Below are 21953 nucleotides of genomic sequence, written 5' to 3'. Positions count from 1 at the left end.
AAATAAATGGCAACTTCTTGATTAACTAAAATGGGTAGAAAACAAAAAACATAATAAAATGTATTAAGCAAAGTATATCATCACAATCACTGCAAAAAAAATAAGTGCATGTATATGTATGGTGCAGATATTTTACTTTCTCAGTCAATGGTCATCATTTCTGAACTGGAAAGATAGGACTGACAAGCCATTAACATGTGATTCTGCATCCTTGATTGTGGTTGTTATTAGAAACATCTGTCAATATTGTTGATAAATATGATAACTAAAAGTAGAAAATTTAAGCTGTTTTATTAAAGGCAAAGTGAATGGTACATTTTTCTTAAGGAAATTAGCATAGTTCCTACGCTCTTCTATCTTTTGCAATGATTTAGACTGAATTTCAAGCTTTGTTCCATTAATAGTATGAAGCAATTACTGAGTTTTCCATTATTTGCACTCCCATTCTATCACACAGGTAACTATTTTCCCGCTCAAACTGTCTATCATATTAAAATTCTCTCTTGTTCCATCTTATATAGAATAATGGACTTGCATGTATTAAAATTTGCACATTTTACCTATCAACTTTGACAGACAGCAATATAAAAAAATGCACAGAAGTAGTTTCATCAGAACCAGCAACTACTTTGTAATAAATACATATTTCCTGTTTTTATGACCAGCTATTTGTCTGGAGAACATGGACAGGAATGTTATCAACGTACATTTAAAGTAATTACTAATAGGACTGTGTTTGCTTTTTCCATAGTTTCCTATGCCAAGAATGGTAAGCGATAACACAACATAATGAAAACCACATGACAAAGCATCTTGCCTCCAGGAGGTGTTGCACCATAAGGGCTACAGTAAAGACAACTGGTTGGTAAGAAGAAAATGCTGAAAAATTATATAGTAAGGGACAGGTGGCAATACTATGTGGTACACAGAAGAAGCACCAAGAACATATTTAGTCTCCATAGTACCATATAAGCAAGTCAGGAACTTCCTCTCCTTGCATCCTATTTCTATTATTCTCAGCTTGTCTATAGATGCAGCAGAATTACATTAAACATAGGTTTCTGACCAAATACACAGGCTACCTATTTACATTATTTTATTGTGTCATATTATAAAGATTTCTGTTTTATGAAGGAAAATTCAGCAACTTCCGTAGTCTGTAATTTCACTGGTTTACTTTGAGCATGCTTCAAAAAGAATTCTGGTACACTAGCACAGATCAGACATTTTGTGAATTTTAGAGAGCTACTTTTAGAGAATGCACTGATCTAGTACTGACAGTACTGGCGCAGTAATAGGAGACAGACAAACTAGCAGTAGGTGTAACAGCAGGAGTCTGGTCAGAATCTGAAAGCCACATTGTACAGCTGTCACTGTCATAAAAGACCACATCTGAGGTCTAATATTAAATTCTATCATTTTAAGTATTTACAGCTGTATTTCTGAAAAAATACGATTTCTGGAGAGTAAACATCAGCAGCTGCAATTGGTCAGACACATTATTTGTGGCAAAAGAGCATATGCCAGGCCTAGAAGAGTGCTATAAATGTCCTGCCAGTTTCATCCACAAGCATTCACTTCAGAATTCCCATCTGCAGAACTGTAAACTCAAATCTCACTTTGCTTTCTCTGAAACCAAACTCTGACAAAGCTCTATCTACTTTAGAAAGGAGAACTAGGCTGAAATAAAGTTCAAATATGAAATGATTTATTCTACCCTTTAGGCAGGTTGCCCCTCAAAAAACTGTATTTCCCAAAACAGCCTGACATCAGTAAGATGCGTGACTAGCCATTAAAGTGCCACACAAGTGACAGCATGACTGCACTTGGAGCATGGCCTGCTCATCATTGGTAAGCTGAGCTTGATTACTAGTTTTACCAAATGCTTTGGAGAGAATTCTATAATATCAAATGTGTTTCTTATACAGAGCACATAGGATCAGGAGAATAACCTTGCTAACTTCAGTTCCCCTCGTACTACCAAGGGAAAACAACCATTTCACTTGGCATTATTTTTGTAATTCTTTCCTGCTCATATATGCGAGGATTAATAAGAGTAATAATATATGAGACAGTATGGCATATTGTCCAGAAAGTAACCACACCTCTCAGTTGCTGGAGGCAGTAGGAGCTCAGTGCAGCTGTGCTATCTGTCCTAGGCAGTTGCTGTTTAGACATTGTTTCAAGATGCGTTCACTTTGCAACCACGCTCTTTTTATTTGTTAAAGTAGAAGGAATCAAAAGATTGCTATTTTTAAAAAGACTAACAACAAATTAGGCCATGTTTAACACTAATGTGGCTGAATATAAGAAATAAGAATTGTTTGTGTGGATGAGGTATCCATGCAACCTACTGAGCTGCTCCAGGGCCACAGCTGCATCTGGTTGGCCAACAGATAGTCACAGTTTCAACAGAAACATACAAGGTCTGCTTTGAGTTTAGGCTGCCTATTTCACTATCTCAGGGAGTTCATAACAGAGCTTTCTCCCATATCACTGCCATAACTACTAGAGTATTCTGCTAGAGAACGCTACTCTCAAATGGAGAAATCATGGTGACAGAAGAGCAAAGAGGAGCTTACACATTTTGTATCAAATACGTGCTGGAGGAAAAACAGGAACAACAGAAGTAATGAATTGCTCAAGGTATTCCCCACAGCCCCACATTCCAGTTCACTTTCCATTCGATGAAGACCCACTACTTCCTACTCGAATAAAGGAGCCCACTTATACCAGTCACTGGGGCTGACTGGAATAGTTTTCATTTCCCACAGTCCAACCACACACTTTTGCCATATAGTGGTTGCATGGAGACATCTCTTGCTCTACTTCCAAGATCTAAATAGATGGAGACACCACACGTGCCCATACAATTTGGCACTACACCAGCATCACAGGTAGAGAATCAGACATAACTAGGTGTCTTAAATGTCTTACTGGCTACCTTGAGACAATTTCCTGATCAGCATGTAGACTTCCTGCTCTTCAAAAGAACCTCCACTAACTAAAACTGGAGTATTAATCTGACTTAACTATTCAATACTACATAAATTCACAATCTTTTAAAACTTCATCTTCTTATCTTAGCATACATCTGAAAGGCAATGATTCACAAGCTGAGCTCTTGGCCTACAGAATGATTACTCATGGCTTGAAGACAGCTGGCTAACTATCAGCACTGAAAGCCTTCAGCTGTCTTCAGATACCTTAGATCCTCTGCTTTTTGAGCAAAGACTGGTGGCCTTGAAGAGCAAAAGAAGGAAATCAGGAGGACATAGTTTACCACATAAAAACAGCAGGAAAAAAGTTACCCAAACACCAGCGGAGGAACAGTGTATTAGAAAACAAGCAGAACAACAATGCAGCAACATGCTCCCAGTTAAGCTAGTAGACCAGAGATTTAGACAACATAGCCAGAATAATAAGATACAAGGAAGTCAATGAACAAAGAGAAAAGCAAAAAGTGGAAAAGTAAACTTAATTAACATGTGTATAAAATAACAAATTCCATGTTTCAAAAATGAGAGTTAAAAACAGCCAGTCTTTTTCAAGTAACCACCAATAACTTGCCAAAACATCCTATCAGAAGGAAATAAGTCAATAATGACACAATTTTATATTATCTATAAAAATTGGTGCATAACAGCAACACAGTTAAGAATCTTTTAAGGTATCTTTGACTTTAAAAGTTTATTTCTTTTATTAAATCCAAATTAAAAGATGAACAATAGAAAATGTACTTTTACAAAAAAGGACATAGCAACCAATACAAATCAAAACGGGTGAAACACAAAATGCAATATCCATTAACAGAAAAAAAAAGAAAAAAAAAAGTACCCAAGAATAATGTCAGCAACGTAACTACTTACAGGCTCTCCCCGATGTCCCTCTAGTCCTGGAGATCCAGGCTGTCCAACTTCTCCCTTTAAAATGATAAAGACTGATAAATACCATATTCAGAAAAGACCTTATGTTACACAATAATTATTATTTCAATTGGTAAATTACTATTCTTTTTAAAAGTAAAACATAAAACAAAAACACATGATCAAGGCTCCATCAAACAGACAACTCAAAACAGTTACAAAAACAGTGAGAAGTTCTCAGTCCAGAATTCCCTCATTCTGTGCCCAGCAGACAGTTGTAAAACAGTTTACAAAAAGAAGTGAGAGAATCGCCTTTTGAAATTTGAGAAGAATTGAATCAGAAGCAACTATTCGTTCAGGGTCATATAGCTCTAATGAATTGTTTTTGTCTAATTGTTAGAACAACCGATTGTCTGAAAACTGTTCCAAAGCACTTTGGAACAGTGGTAGCAGACACAATCAGATCTTCATGCTCTTACTCAAAATATGTACGATCCCTATACTCTGAAAATTTGAAAAATAATTGCAAAAGTACATGAAAAATGTAGACCAATGAAATACATAAAACAATATGATAACTGATGTAAATTACAAAAACTGATGTTGAAGTCACACTGGGTAGCACCTGGGTTTCAAGGCATACTTTTTCTTCCATTTTCTTTCCCAGAACGAACATTGTAAGAAAACAGGAAAACTCCAGCTTTCCTTCAGAAACAGCCTGTTACTGCTCCCAGTTTGATTATGGATTGAGAATTAAGCAATGTTTTAAAGGAAGCAGATGCGGAATTCAAATTAACAAAATGTTTGAATGAATACAGCATAAGTATTACATTTTAAAGTGAAAAAAAACTAATGAGTCGTGTTTTTGCACTATGGTAATTCCATGAAGAAAATAGACAAGAAGAAGTCTTCTAATTTAAATGTACACATTTTCACAGTAATATATTGAGTCATCTGTATTTTGTTTAGAAGCATAAGACCAGATCAATATGCCCTCCAAATTTCTTATTTATCAGTATAACACTTCACTCTAAAAGATACTGAAATGTGTGGCAGTTACAATTTTTTTGCTCAACAACTGTTACTATTATCTGCTCACATCATTAAATTCATCTAATATCTAATCATTTGTTCTGTTTCCTGAAAAACCAGAAAAGGGACTTCTCCACCAAATTAGCAGAGATATCTGTAGGGAAAATACTGGAGAAGTCATTTGAAAGAAAGACACGTAAGCTTATATTTCAGCCAACGGATATAGAGTTGTCAAGATTCAGTCTTGATTCAGCTATCAGTCACCAAGAGCTCAATTTCATTGCCCACATTTGGTCATTCTTGAAATACTCAATACCTTATGATGTTTTGAACACTTTAACACATCTCAAATTTACATGAGATGCTTTATGTAGGTGTATAATCAATTAATGTTCAGATGTTATAATTACAAAATATACCAGAAAGTTTGGCTAAGCAGTTATTACGCAAAAAGAGAATAGATAAAATGCTTATCCATATCCTGGGCTCGCTTATGAAACTCCAGCAGAGCAGATCTCCACAAGAGATCCTTCCTCGCTGGTAGTCAGCTCTTAAATGGATCTAGGAGAGGTGGAACCAGGCTCCACCCCTTCCAGCAGCACAGGTGAATTGCCTTCACCTGTGCTCCCGTGGCTGACTCATTGCTCACCTCAGGTGATCAATCAGAGGTTCAGGCTGTGATTCAGTTCCCGTACAGTAGGCCATTAAGCTGGTGTCTACAAGTCTCACTTCTTTGAGCTGACCTGGTCTCCAGATTCCACTGCCACAACTGAATGAGCCTTCTCTGGCTTTAATGGGAACACAGATAGCTATGTCCACAGGCATAAATCTAACTATCTGTTTTAAGAACATCTGTACAATTGTCTTTGCCTGAGACAGTTGCAAGTGTCAAAGTATGGTGTTGTAGATATACGTTAATAATGAAAATTCGTAGGCAAGTATAAATGGGGTGGAAGATCAAAATGAAATGAAGGTAGGAGTTTACATAACATTGGAGTTAAATTGGTACTTTTAAAAGGCTATTATTTTAGATATGCTGGGCAATTTTTAGACAAACAGTGCTGTATTGTTGTATACAAGTAAAAAATTTGTACTGACTTGCTTTTTCAGCTACAAATTAAGACAAGTACATATGCTTTTCTAAGATCTAAGATGCCACGACAGTTATGAGGGGCTTGATTCAGCTCCCTGGTGGTATCTGAAGTGCTGCAGGGAAGCCAGAGCTTCCACATCAGACTGGCAGATATCACCTAGAGAAGACCTGTGTCCTTCTAAAATGGCACTCACAGGTCACCTGGAGTACCCAAAAGCAGCAAGTAACACTGCAAATTTATGTGTGGTCTTAGTAGTTAAGCCAGCAGCTGAATAAAATATAAGTATGTAGAGCCACTTCCTTATGCAAATAAAAGTGAAAATTTTTTCATAATGAAGACAGTTCTGGATGATACAAACTAAGCAGGACAGTTGTACCACCTCCATGCTTCGCAGAGGATTAAAAAGTCCCAAAAATGAACAAATCTCTGATGATTACTAATGTACTCTTAATAAAAGCTACTGCCCCTGTTTACAAACTGACTGAAATCAATGAAGTATGCCCAGTCACTATATAAACTTTGACATTTTCAGATACTGTTTTAATTTCTAGTTTTTCTCCACAGAATAAACTAAATATCTTTAGACAAACAGGAATGCTATTTAAGACTTTGTCAATATATGAGTATGTATTTGTAAATACCTTGAAACCAGGACTTCCTGGCAATCCATCTTTCCCACTTCTGCCAGGGTCTCCCTGTGGCAACAGTTAACAGTCATCAGAAGGTAAATTAACACACAAAAAGTGTTAAAGGCACATCACGTTGCCTGGGTAGAACTTACGGATCGCCCAGGCATTCCTGGAAACCCTGTATCACCTTTCTCTCCCTTTGATCCCTAAGAAAAGCAACAAACAAAAATAAATAATACTAAATGCTTATGCTTCAAATTCAGTCTATTTAAACAGCATTTTCTGATGTTATTTCTTATTCTGAAAAATTGTGAAAGATCTGTTCCTTTCTTAACATAGGCAGGAATTGATTAATAATTATGATCCATTTCAGAAGTGTAAATATGCTTTAAAAAGTCCAGACTGTTTTTCAATATTATTATTTCAATATTATTCAATATACACCCTATTAAAGGCATAGACACATTTGTAAAAGCATATTTACATGCATTTTGTGTTATATTAGAATGAATTACATAAATACATTGTCAGAAGGACGAAAGGAGTTCTCATGATATCCAAATAGCATTGTTATTAAACAAAAGCATATCCTCAGTGGAATGATGACTGAACTAGAAGTGCAGAATTAAATCCTCTGTGACTATAGCTCTCATAAAGTATAAATGATATTGTATTGGGTGCAGGTGCCCAGATGCTGGCAGCAGGCTGCCCCATGCAACACACATCCAGCTCCAGTGGCCCCACTGCAGTGCACAGCTGGGCCCAGCAGCCAAAATGGCAGTGCTGCTGGGAGGCATCTTTAAGACAGAGTAAAAATGCTGCACAGAAATAGGGAAAAATGTGACAAACAACCCCACCACACGTATCAATAACATTATTTTATAATTTTACTTGCCTTTTTTCCATATATCCCTGGCAGTCCTTGGTCTCCTTTAGGGCCCCTTTCTCCCTAGACAAAATGTTGTGAATAAGTTGACTTTAGAAATAGAAGTAGATATATACACGAGTATATATATACACACAAAGTAATACAGAGAGCAGATGATATAAAAGGAAGCAGGCAAAGTGTTCCACCTGATAGAAAAGAAAAAATAAAGAAAGAAAATTATCAAGAAAGTAAAAGCAAATCTTGAATTTTTCAAGCTTTCCTAGGAAAGAAGCCAAGACTGACCACTGGTGAGGCACTCCTCAACTCACAGGTTTATTGCTTTTCATTTCAATGGAAACTAAGCATAAGGCACTTTGACTTTCTGGTTACTTTCTACAGGGTGGTACTTTAGTGAAAATTCAGCTCTCTGTGAAGTGCCGTACTTTAATGAAAACCTTATCTGAAACGCTGAAAAAACAGATTTGGAAAAACTAAGAAGTCAATCCAGTTGCATACTAACATAGAAGATATGTTTGATGATGTTATGGAAAACATACATATGAAAAACTTACTCTGTTTACACCAGAGCTATCTGTCAAAATACTGTCACTTAAATTGAATGACTTCAAGAAAATTCTATGATTATTTTTCAGTTCCTGATACATTACTTGGATGTAGAAGATTCTAAGTACTTTAAAACTGAAGTTCAAAGTAATTCACATAAAATTCCACAGAACAGAACAAAAACGGAAAAGAAAACCCCACAGGTAGTTTTCATTGTTTGATAATGCTTGATAATCAGGGAGTGAAAACTGGCCTTCAATCAAGGCCTACAGCATGTATTACCTACCCTTCAACATCAGATCTGTTTATTTAATGTATTTCATCAACTGCATCAGTACTGCACATAAGCACTTATTTTTTTAAAAAGCTATATAGAGTAGGCTGAGACATAAGAATATTGTAACAAGTTTTTATTTTCAACCTTTGGTGCTGGCATCCCATGTAATCCAGGAAAACCAGGCAGTCCACGGTCACCCTAAAAGAGCAAACATATTTGAAATTCTTATATGAAAAATAATTAATATTTAATAGTACCCATAATCTAACTGGTCAACAGTGTAAAGATATTACATATTACCATATCAACAACAGAATATTGGTATGCTGACTGATGTGTGTTCATTAATATCTAAACACGAATTAATACAGAAAATAAAAAGTAACCACTGAAACGTTTTAAACATTTTACTGTAACCTCCCAATAAGGCTTACTGAGGTTCCAAAACAGCAATTTTTAAAAAGTTTTGAAAAAAGCTTCGAAAACCCCTGTAGAAACTGTGAGAACTCTACCACCCACTCCTAATTCCCAAGAGTAAGGAAAGTTCCTGAATCTGGGATGGTTCTGTCCCACCCTCTTACTGATAAGATCAAACACCTACTGACTTCATAAAATTTCCTACAAGCTTATTCTGGATCAGTAATATAATCAATAATAAGGTATTAAGTATTTTCTTTAAAAAAATAAAATAAAAGCGAATTAAATTGATAAAAATTTGGCACTTTGACAAATGAGTTCTGATTTCAATTAAAGAAACAATCTACTTTGGCAAAATCAGTTGGTAATTGAAAACAAAAGCCAGAACAATGGTTCTTTCTATTGTCCTCGAAGCTGACAAATGTCAGGAATTTCAGAACTTTTGCTGTTGGTACTGAGGATATTTATCTGACTGAAAGTTTCCTTGAGGTATTACAACAAGAGGTTAAATTATAACTAGTCACCTGCTGACTTGAAGCAATAAAAAGTCTCAGTGGACTGGCCCTACTTCATTCCGAATAGAACAAATCACCAGATAGTTTTGGGGATCTTTCTGTTAATTTCTAACATAAGAAAGAGTGATATATTTCAATTTGTATAATATATTTCAGCCATGAGAGAGGAATAATAAATTATGCCCAGGAATTTATTTTATATATTTCTTTAATTCTAAGACAAAATACAAATGATAACATGTCTCAGTGGTATTTATCAAAATAATCCATGCCTAAGGAGATTTCTAGTGGTCTGTCACACATGCCAGAAGACAGGAACACGACTGTGGAAATGAAAGCTTGTGGGTTAATATAATCAAAGTATCTCTCAACAAATAAGTATGGAAAGTGGGCAACAGAAATGGAAAACAAGCAAAGCTCATAAAATAAACCCTTTATGCACCCATTGCTTGCTGCTGTAAAGGAATGGAACCCTAATTTCTGCTCAGAAGTGGTGAGTCAATTATTGGGTAAACTGAAAGACTTGGCAATGGAAACAGTTTTAAATTAGTTGCTGTAGAAACTTCATAAGTAAGAGGATGAAATTAAGAAATGAACATTTGGGCTTGATCATCAGGAAAAAACTGCTAATGGCAAGACCTACTTTATTGTGGAAGAAGTTCTCTAAAACAGTGGTGGAAGCCCTGTTTCTTGGCATAATTTAAACAGGGCTGGACTGAGCATTAGGAAATATTCTATCTGTCACAACCTTACACTGCCAGGAGAATAGCATTTTTCATCATCAGTATCTTACTTTCAGCACATGGCCTGATACTGATTGATCAATTAGATTAACATAAGACCACTAAAGCAACAGAGCAGATAAGCACATTTTTCTTTTCACATAATACATTAGAGAGTTCTACCAAACAGTAATGGAAACAGGGAACTTTAGAAGAAGGAAATTTTATGGTAAAATCTGTTTTGAAAATGAACTTTCATTAAAAAAAAAAAAAAACAACAACAACAAAAAACCCCCCAAAAAACAGAGGCATTGAAGTTTTAATACACAAGAAAGAAAATAAGCTTGTATCTCAACAAACATAACTTTTTTAAACCAATTTCTTACAAGGCAAATGTATGACAGAAGGGTGGACACAAATATTCATGTATCAAACAGACTTGCCAACAGCCAAGATTGGTTTAATTCTTGTGCATACAAGAGATCCAGACTGAAGTTTATACTGATTATCAGAAAGGACTTAGATGTAAGCTTGCACATCTATCAACATCAACAAGGTACCTACTAGACCTCAGCTAGAATTTTTCCAAAAAAATATTTGGTTTTAATTAGCCCATGTTTTCTGATAAAAAGTGTTACCCAAACATCCTTACCTAGCTCATCTGGATGATCACTTGCAGAGAAAAAAAGGTGAAAAGAGATAGAAAAAAACCACTTTGACATATCTATATCAAACTACCAGTCACTTAAATGTACATATGTTTTCTAAATGTAAATTATTCAGAGCAATAAAGGCATTACTGGCAGCGCTAATATCTATACAAACTTTACTAAAAAAAGGCTACTGGGATTCAGAATTTCACAGAGAATTCTTGTGAAAATATTGATATTATTCATTGTACAACCGAAATGATGTAAGAAAAAGAATTCTTTTAATTGTGTTTTTTTGTTTGTTTGATTGCTTTTACCTTTGTTCCATCCTTTCCTGGTTCTCCCTTGATACCCGGTAAGCCACGTGGTCCCTAAGAGAGGGGAAAAAAAAAAAAGTAACATTAATATTAATGTAATATTAATATAAAAGTAACAGTAATATTAAGACACAGTGCTAAACAATGAGACCCAGATATGCAGGGAGTTACCTGATCACAGCATTTTGGCAAGCAGACACTAAAGCAAATATAATCATGAAACGTATCTAACATGAGAATTCGGCACAATCATAATCCATGACTTGGGAAAATCAAAAGTATAACTGAGGAGCACCACAGGCAAAAAGGATTGTCACACAGATGTCCCCTTCCTTTCAAATATCCATCAGACAATCTTCACATATGCTGCATTGTGGTGTGGCTCTTGGTCCTGGCATGCTCTCATATATTTAATTCCACACAAATTAAGTTCTTAACTATTCAGCAAGACCGGACCATGTTACATGTAAAATACAGCATTGGTTTGCAATAACTGTCCCAATAAAAGTTCCTAAATTAAATATTATGAAGAAGAGAAAGAATTCTTTACAATCACTTTGGACTTAATCTGAAATCTTTGTTTACACGTGATTAGTGGCTAATTACAGAATAGTTGAGGTTAGAAGGGACCTCCAGAGGTCACATGGTCCAACCTCCCATCTCAAGCAGGGCAATCTAGAACAAATCAATTGTCATGACATGACTCAAGATCACTGTTATCAGTGCAAATTAAAACAAAAGGAAGTACTGTTTGGCTTCTAGATCAGAATGAAGATATCCAAGCCCAAGGTTAGGTCTTCTCCTACAGACCTTGACTAGCAATGATTACATCTGTGATCTAATTGACAGCCTACCTACAAACCACAAGACTATGTGAGTTGCAATGCAATTCATCCAAGGATTATCCCTGAATTCATGTGATCCCTGGAGCCTTTTTTATTCTTCGCACCTCAGCTCTCAATGAGAAATAGTGAATACTGGGAGAGAGTAGGTAGCATTTGGAATCACAGAACCATAGAAACAACTAGATTCTATGACTCATATGAAGGAAAAGAACTTCAAGATGACTAAGGCCATCCAAATACCTGACCTACCCAATAAACCATATCCTTTAATGCCACATCTCTTAAATACCTCCAGGAATGGTGACTCCACTACTTTCCTGGGTAACCCCTTTCAATGTATGACCACCCTCTCCATAAAAAAAATTATTCTTCATATCCAAGATAAACCTCCCTTAGTGCCACTTGTGACTGCTTTCTTGTCCTGTCACATATCAGCTGAGAAAAGAGATTAATGCCCTCCTCATGGAAACTTGCTTTCAGGTAGCAGTAGAGAGCAATGAGGTCTCACCTCAGCCTCCTGTTCTCCAACCTCAATTCCTTCAACTCCTCCTCACTACTCCTTTTCTAATCCCCTTACTAGCTTCATTTCTCTTCTCTGCACATATTTGAGCAAATAAGATACTCCTTACAGTGATGGGCTCAAAACTGAACTCAGTATTTGAGGTGCGGTCTTACCAGTGCTGTGTTGATACAGGACATGATACCATTGGCCTTCTTGGCCACCTGGGCACACTGCTGGCTCATGTTCAGCCAGCTGTCAACCCCCACACTGCCCACATCTTTTCCTTCCAGGCAAATTTCCAGACCATCTTCCATAAGCCTGTATCACTGCTTAAGGTTATTATGATCCTAGCCTAGGACTCAACACTTAGCTGTGTTGAATGTCACATAATTGGATTCTGCATATCAATCCAGAATATCCTAAAGCCTCTGCAAAGCTTTTCTGCTGTCAAGCAGATGATAATTTACGTCAGATTTCCAAAGTCCAGGAATTAAAGAATCACAGCATACCCCTAGCGGCAAGGGACCCACAAGAATTCTTCATTCCAGCTCCTGGCTCCACGCAGGTCCACCCCAAGTTCAAACCCAATGTCTGAGAGTGCTGTCCAAGCGCTCCTTGAACTCCAGCAGCTCAGAGCTGTGCCCAAAGTCTGGGCAGCCTGTTCCATGCCCACAGCAGTCTGGTGCAGACCCTGTCCCTAACCCTCAGCTGCCCTCCCCTGACACAGCTCCACGCCGTTCCCTTGGGCCCTGTCGCTGTCACACAGAGCAGAGCTCAGCGCTGCCCTCCGCTCCCTGTGAGGAGCTGCAGTTGCCATCAGGCCTCCCCTCAGCTCCTCTGCTCTGGGCTGAACACACCAAGGGACCTCAGCCACTCCTCATATATCTTGCCCTCCAGCCCTCCATGGGGCACTCTCTAATATTTTTATGTCCTCATACTGTGGCATCCAAACCCGCACGCAGAGCTAAATGTGATACCATGCCAGTGCTGAGTAGAGTGGAAAATGAAACAGAATCTTACTTGAACCCCTGGAGTTCCTGGGATGCCTGGACTTCCTGCTGATCCTTGATAACCCTAAAAAAAAAGGAACCAAGACTTGTGATTTTTCATAAGATATATTCACGAATTTTCAAACACCTATTTAGGGGAAAAAAAAAAGTCCCACGAAAGAACTGTTATCCCATGTTAGGTCACAAAAATTTCAGTAATTGCTATTAGAATCTTACTTTCAAGATGTAAATTTCAGCTATCGTAAATTTTCAGTTCTGCATCTAAAGTTTGCGGCCTCCAAACTTTAGCTCAGCGAATCTTTTCAGACAATAAGGAAAATCAGTTATTTTAGAATTTGTACTTGAGAATGTAACAAACATATTGTTTTACTCACCATTCTGTTGAGGAAAAAAAAAAAAAGAACAAATTGACCTACATATGTAGACATCATTTTTCGCCTTTTTTTTTTTCCTTCCACAAAAGTAGTTGAGGGATGCCAGGAGTTTTAAAGGCTTATTTCTAGTTACAGAAAAAAAGCTTTAATGAACAAGGCATGTTCTAATACATTATGCAGCTCGTTTTATAATATCTCTAAATAATCAGAGTCATAGAATGGTTTGGGTTGGAAGGGAACTTTAAAGATCATCTAGTTCAACCTCCAAATAATAATAAAAATTCCAATAATAATAAAAATTCCATTCTCAATAGTAACCACTTAGCTATGAACTTAGAAGCATAACAGGCTATACATGTAGGAAAAAGAAAAGAAATTTGAATGATTGGAACAAAGAAAAGAAATACTAAATATTTCATGAGATGAAAAGAGAATTTGAGGAATGCTTTACTAGAAAACAGCATTTGAAGAACAAGACAACCTAGACAGATTCCCAAATCTGTGCCTGAGACTTCTTAGTAGACTGGATTCAGTAAATACTACAAAAATAGCAAGTTATCTATGCAAAATTAAACAGTGCTTTAGAAGAACCCTGAAACAGAGACAAGCTACTGAATAACAGGGAATTCTACTTAATTCCATTAAAATCATGTCATTCCAATGAAGAAAATGAGCTAGAAGAAAGGTTTTTTGAGAAAAGATATAAAACAACAAGGGAAATTGTGCTGTAAAATTCAGTTTATTTGGCTGAAGCCTTTCAACAGGTAGTAACTTTCATCTCTAAGTGGAAACATTATTTCATTTGATAAACCCCAAATAAATGAACTACTCAATTTCAGCTGTCCAGAATCCGATCTTGGTTTGATCTGAAAGAATGAATAATCCCATTTCTCCATGAGTTTCAGTCTAAAAAACAGTACAAAATTTAATAGGAATTTCCACACTAGCATACAGGAGCTAATAGAACCTTTTTAATACAAGGAAGGCAACTTTTATGTCAAACTTCAAATAAGTTAGAGCTGCCTGGGAGTAATAAACAGAGCTAAAATTATTTACTGGTTAGATACAAGAGAGTACTTTCTGTGCCCTCTTCACAAAAGATGTTTGAGCAGATGCCCAAAGAGCCAGCTGGTAATGTTTAATATAGAAGTAAACAGAATTCTAGGTCTCTGTCCTACATGGATTCTTTATCAAGCAATTCTCTTTTAATGCTCAAGGCAGTTCTAGCAAAATCAGCTTTAGCTGTAAATAGTGTAGCATTTCAAGATTGCTTATAAGGCTCCTGGGTAGCTGAAACAACTCACCAAGCCGAAATGCCTTTAAAAGTTTGTCCTTTTATTCCTACTCCAAAGAAAGCAAAAAGTTTGTGTGACTTCCTGTAGGATGTAGTCCTATATAAATAAAACTTTATTTCATATTTTAGATCTCTGAAATGCAATTTCCCTTTCTTCTTCTCAGTAGAAGGAGAAATAGCATAAGATAATTTCCTGGCTGAACTGAATTTCAAAATTTGAGAGATGAATGGAGGATGGCAAGAGTTTTCAGCTTACAAGAACTGTGCATTTAACTCAGTGCTCGACCTTGTAATACTGTTCAGAAGAAATGAAGCACATGTTCACTGTATTTGTTCAGTGGAAAGCTGTAACAGATAAGATAGAAAATAGAGAATCAACGTGATTCTCTATTAACCTAGCAATTCTTTGGGCAAGATTCCATAAGTTATGACAACCAGCTTTCAAAATACTTCTTTTTCCACATATCAAAAAGTAGCAGTGTATTATTTTATCACTGACAATTTGCATAATCTACTTCTATTCGCTTACATTAACCTAACTGCATAGGTGCTTATTGCTCACAAAACTCCAATTTAAAAACACATATTCTAAATGGCAAATACATTATGGATTATCAGTCTACAACCTACACACTGAGACTTATTTTTTTCATTAAAGCCAGAAAAAGTCCTCCTTCCTCAACTTCACAGAGCCCTCAATAGAAGTGTGACATACATACATAGACTCTGAGAGCAGCTGTGTCATAGCTCATATTTTATGTAATGAAGAAAACTGAAAGTACACTTTTCATTTGACTAGTTCAAGCTAGGTCAGGACTGAATATTCACTTTCTTGGTAGGGTGAAAATACAGAATTTGCCACTGAATAGAATTAATTTTTTCTTGGTTTCTCTCATCAATTCCACAGAAGACACATAAATGGTATGAAAAGTATCATAGCTAACCCTGAACTTGATACTCAGTTTTGAAGAGTAACAGCCTAAACATAAGCAGTTACTGCCTTTTCATATCCCCTAGACACCTGCAGAGTGCTAAAAGACAAACACACAGTGTATTTGGAAGACATTCACCATTTTGAAACAGCAGCTGCAGGCAAGACAGCCCTATGCTCTATGGCATGAGAATATCATACCTCCTGGGGTATAATAGTTATAGCTCTGCACACACTAAAAACACTAAATGTAGGTGCCCAAAACTGAATACCACCTATAATGTTTCATCAGTGTTGTCAAACAGCACTACTCCAACAGCACTCTGTTTATATTCTCATTTATTATTTTTCATCAGTGCAACTGAGTATACAAAATCTCCCTCTCAATTTGTTGTGGATGGTAGCAGTGCTCATAAATCACTGAAAACCTGTAAAGGTGAAATTATAATCAGCAAGATACCATGATGCTTAGGTACCAGATGGCTGGATAGTAACAATATCACTAGTTTGGGAATTTAGATAGCAAGACAATAACTTACAAATCGTTCTAAAGGGAAAAGCAGAACAGATTTCTTAGGTCAAAGAATTCATATAAAGGACACAGCAAATTAGCAACGCCAACATCATCAGTGAAATAAGAACTTTGTAGGGAAATTCAAATTAGTTTATCTGTAATGGGAAAAAGATCAAGCAAGAGAGGTGTATGACAATTATCAACTCAAAAGACACTGTAGGTACAATAGCAGAGTAAATGTCAGAGGTAAATCTCCAATGCACTTGCATGCCTAAAGGGAAGAAGTTCAGACAGCATTCATGGGTGTACCACATCAGAAAAAATAAAAAAATAAAAAATAAAATACAATATAAATCAAAATAAAATCTGATAATTGCACTGTACACTTCCTTATTGAAAACTTTCAGAAGTCACTGAACAGCATAAATGATAAAGCAATTACAACAGGTCTACTCTGAAAAGTCAAGGGAAAAGTAAACAAGCTCTGTTTGGCTAGGAAACAACCGAGGATCAAGTAATGGTCTGAAGATATTTAAGGACTGTAAACACTAAGTAAACAGAACTATTTAGAGTGGTGTAACTAATCATAATGGAATTCAACTTTGAAAGAAAATTGTGACTTGGTGTTGGGAAAACATCCTGACAGAGAGGTCTGCAGACTCCATGTGGAAGTCTCTGTAGAAAGTCTTTAGTACATTTAAAACAGGCATCTAAAGTGTTAAAAGAAAAGCTTTTAAAACCTATTCATGAAATACATTATGTATTTCAATTCACGTCAAAAGAAATAAGTTTTTTATAACCATTCAAACAGGCATCCATGGCCTATATTCAAATTTGTACTTCATAGTATGACCGCATATCTCATCAGCAACATCTCTATAGTAACTAAAATCCTGTAAGCAACAGAAATGTTAGAAAGTATTTGATGAATTCGAATGAAGCGTTTTAGGCTTTCTTTGAGAAGTTGTTTATTATATCATCTTAACTTTTTTTCCTTAGGCCCTTCCTAATTTTCTCAATAAGCTTTTTTTTCCCCATCCTTAAACAATCTACTCTAGCACTCCTCTCTGTCCATACTCATCTGCTGTACTCAACTGCTTCTCATTTCCTGCCCCTCCAGCCATGCTGAATACAAGTTGGTCCTGTGTTTGGAGACCATGCCTCACACCTTTCTCTAGGAGCTTCTGCAGCATTATAGCTCCACTGCCAACTTGGAGATCAAAACAAGTGCCATCTCTTCTCTCCTGCCTTTACTATACAACTGGGCCCTTTAAAATACTTGTGTCTATTTGCTTCTACTGACTGCAGTGAAGCTCCTCTGCCTACACATATCAAAATGCGAAAACGAAAGGTAGATTCAGCATAAAATCCCAAAGATAACTAAATGCAGCTTTTACCTTCCAACATAAATTTTTAAGTGACTCCTGATTAAAGGTCAGTCATCACATAAACATTATTACGGAAAAAGTACAGAACAGAGTTCTAATTGCCTTGTTCCCTGCTTTATTTATAGCCTTTTTCATTTTGCTTTGCTTTGAACTGTTTAGTTCTTTCTCCATTTGATTACACTTCCTTCCATTGGCTACTCCACCATCTGCCAAGGTTTTCATAGCTCTGAGGCTCCAGCAGTATATTTTAACTGAGCATGATGTTGTGTGATAAATATCTGCTTGTGCTGAAGAACTATGGAAAAGAAAAGTTTCATCGAGGCTATTAGATACAATATCATAATACCTGGCTTAAAACCCAAGCATTAGACAGCTGGGAAATGAGATGATGTACCCTGAATGTATAACTTCCTATTCATTACTTAGCTGTTCATTGCTACTGTCTGCCCTCACCCACTGCTGCAAACAGTCAGATGGACTTGTATCTGCACTAACATAACTGCTTGATGCTGATGCAGACTGCTGCATGTAACACAAGTCAGCAGAAGGTATCACCATGAATTCAAGTAGGAGGTCTCAGTGAAGCCATTACATGACTGTGGTAGTCAAAATGGAGAAAACATAGTTCCACTAACAATAACAAGGTCTCGGCATTACTAAGAAATATCTTTTCTGGAAAACAAAGCAGCATTTTCTAGTGGAATTATCAACCATGCTTACAAAAGTTTCCTGCAGAAAGTAGCTGCAGTTTATATCAACTTAAATCCCTAGACAAACCATCCAACAGCACAGGTAATCCTAAGTATACATGAAACTATTATCCATTTTGCTTCCAAGAGTACTGTTAAAATAACTGGCTATTATACTAAGTTCTTCATAAAAGATTCAGTCCTCAGTTTATCACCAACTCTAGGTAGTACAGCTGTAACAATGTTCTACACATTTTTAAAAAGAAATATTTGAATGACCAGAAATAACTTAATATGCCAGAATTTTGATAGCTTATGAACTCTGCATCTGCACACATCAGTAAAGCCAGTCTCAGTAGATTAATTTTAAACTGCTTATTGCTTATGGGCACAGTAAAGATAAGGTAAAAGGTTCCAAATTTTCATTAATGAAACTAGATGGAATACAAGAAAGTAGACAGGATTTGTCAGCCATAAGTTTCAAAGTTGAAAAGTGACAAATAAGCATATAGTTTTTCCCCACTTCTTTCAGCAGACTGATAATCTATCACCTCTATTAACCACAAGTGATTGCTGTTTGAGTTCTTCCCCAGCATGTATATAGTATCCTTTGGAATAAAAAATGGCTTTGGGTTTCTCAGGCCAAGCAACTACTCCAGCTTTCTGATGAATAATTCCCATCAAAATGAGTTCCAGTTGAGATTCAAATACTATTTTTACCCTTCTACTTATTTACCAGTGGAATTTCTCCTGGCAAGGCAATTAAATGATTTCAGGTTGAGAATAACATTTTTAATTGAAAATAAAGGTATTTTTATTACGTATTATGCTTCTCACTTTCGTGTTATTATCTAGTTACTTTGACTGATCTTTTCTAAATGTATCGGCGTAAGAAAAATAAACAGAGACATAGATGAAAGGAAAGAAAATAATACCAAAAAGAGCTTATAGCCCAAAGTATTTTTTTTTTTTAATTCAAGAATGATTGAAATTGAGTCCTGTTTAAATTCATATTCCCCAGGTATTACAGCAAAATATATTACTAGGTAATACTAAGTGAACAATTATTTTCTGGTAATGCTGAAGATATTTATGGGAATTGTTTAGAATTTTTTCAGACTGAAACTAAGTGTAAGTGCTACAACCATCTAGGCAGTCCGTGAAAAATAAACTAAATTTTCCTGATGCTTAGCTTTAAAATCACTTACATATAAACGCATGCCTAAAATCTTTCTCACAGGAAGAAACATTTTGTTGACCAGTTATACTGTTCCAAGAAAATGAATACCAGATATGCAAACTGGAATAACTTTAGAGGAGAACATAAAAATGTGTTTGGGAACAAAAAAAGATTGACTTTCCAGGAAAAACTTTCCATGCAAAAACCATTCGATTAAACAACACTGACTACACAACTACCTATAAGCCTATTGTGCTGTCTGAATTAAGAGCTTGCTTTCCAGAGTTCTCCTAGGGGATATAGCTAAAATTATTCATACGAGCAAATTTATCTCAAACAAGGAAAATCACTGACAGCAAGGATGAAGTGCTAGTAGTGTCAGCAAATAAATAAATAAATAAAACAGAAGAAAAAGACAAAAGCAGGGGTCTGTTTTCCTACACAGGGTGCTTAAAGGGTCTTCTGTCATTCCCAACTAAAAGCTAGCCTGGAAAACACTCAAGAATGTACTGTAAGGAAGAATAATGTACTGGCCAGAGCTGCAGATGATCTAATAGGCTTGCAATTATGTCCTTACAAAGAACAAGTGCAAAAAGCTACAGCTGATTTTTCAAAAAAAAATAGGAAGTTAATAAATAGGATTTTACTGGAATGATTTCAAATAAATTATGAGCTTCAATACACCAAAATGGTAAAAATTCTTAATTGGCAGGGCTTTTATAGCCAATTAGTCTCCAAGATGCTTTTGTTAATCTTTTCTAAGTTCAGAGAATGCCCATCTATGCAAACGATGACTCACTCACAGGAAAAAAATATAACTGCCAGATTACAGCATTACAGCAAGCCTACAGCATCGATTTATTTCTCCTCCATGATTCACAGTTACAAATCTCAGTGCTTATGGGAAGATACATGGCACTGAAGTGAAAACTGGTTAATAAAAGTGAGAAGAAGTCAACAACTTAATTCTAAAACAACGCTGTTGCATCCGACTGGGCAGTTTGGAAATAAGGTCAGTCTTCTTTTTAAAGGAGAGAAAGGAAACTGACAGTTCCCTACCAGTGCCCAGTCTATTTTGACTTCACTAAAGCTTACACAATTTTATTTTATTTTTCAAAATATCAGTTAGCTGGAATAAAGACAGCTCTGCTTATCCACGTTGAACTCCTACCTCTAGCATTCTGCATGGTCAAGCTGTGATGTACACTCTCTTTCAGGCAATTCTGAGCTGATGCAGTTTGTATAACTGTCTTTGTACAGAAGAAAAGGAGTGTTCTTCAGAAGTTCAAGCATCATCAATAATCAACTGAATAGAAAGCCTATTTTCGTTAGATCATAATTCCCAAGCTCTGTTTCCATCTAATCTTATTTAAAACCGGTATTTCCATGATTGTCAGGGGGAAAAAAAAAGTGTTTTATAGCACTGAAAATTCCTTTTCTGATGTTTTCTCTACTTCAAATGTTAATAGTGATGATAGTTGATGATAGTTAATGATAATAGTAATGATGAAAGTTAATAGAAATGATGATAGTTAATGATAATAGTTTAACTTTGTGAAGCTTTAACTTTGAAAGCAATAGATATCAAAATCTGTCTACAACAAAAGCTCAGGGAAAATATATGAATTATGTAACAGGACAAATGAGGATCTCTCCTTGTGGAGCTAATAAGATATTTGTGTTCTCATTGGTCTGCTGGACCACTAAGGTTACCATTGGCACGTCTCAATATACCAAGTCCATATTTTAAAACAGAATAATTCTCAATTTTTAGAAATAAATGCACTTTTTATGTTCAGAGGCTATTTTTTCCTTTCATAAAATCATAGAATCATAGAATCATAGAATCACTAAGGTTGGAAAAGACCCACAGCATCATCAAGTCCAACCATTTCAAATTAACTCTACTTCTAAAAGGACTCCCCACAGTTAAACCTACCATCTACTATTCCTAAGAAAATGCCAGCGTGTAACTAAGCAACAAAACAGGAGAAATATGAACTTTTTAATAATGTGTAGCACAGAGCTTTCTCTTATAACTAATTATATCTACTGTCCCTTAAAATACTTACACTTCCAAGTAAGTATCAATCTCACTAATTTCACCTCTAGCTTACATAGAACTGAATGTATGATGATATAAAAAATTCTTAACAAAAATAGAACCTTAGTGGTTTTTTTAAGCCATTGAAATTGGCAGGTAGTGCCTGTTTAGACAGAACAACTTGCTACAGTTACTAAAATTGATAAGCAACTGCAAATTCAAGTTAAAAAT

The 21953-nt window shown here is 36.0% G+C and overlaps 1 protein-coding gene across 1 annotated transcript in view; it reads right to left on the bottom strand.

The window, feature by feature from the left end:
• Nucleotides 1–21953, bottom strand: part of COL21A1 (collagen type XXI alpha 1 chain) — a 103387-nt gene that overhangs the window by 34406 nt on the left and 47028 nt on the right. Inside the window, exons 11-17 of the mRNA XM_031610899.2 lie at nt 13319–13372; nt 10952–11005; nt 8475–8528; nt 7517–7570; nt 6774–6827; nt 6634–6687; nt 3870–3923 (exon numbers count right to left, since the gene is read on the bottom strand). Coding sequence (XP_031466759.1) covers nt 3870–3923; nt 6634–6687; nt 6774–6827; nt 7517–7570; nt 8475–8528; nt 10952–11005; nt 13319–13372 — 378 coding nt within the window. The remainder of the gene's footprint in view (nt 1–3869; nt 3924–6633; nt 6688–6773; nt 6828–7516; nt 7571–8474; nt 8529–10951; nt 11006–13318; nt 13373–21953) is intronic.

This window comes from Phasianus colchicus, chromosome 2, assembly GCF_987193195.1.
Source record: "Phasianus colchicus chromosome 2, bPhaCol1.hap1.1, whole genome shotgun sequence".
Classification (NCBI taxonomy): Eukaryota; Metazoa; Chordata; class Aves; order Galliformes; family Phasianidae; genus Phasianus; species Phasianus colchicus.
This window is presented reverse-complemented; position numbering and strand designations above follow the sequence as displayed.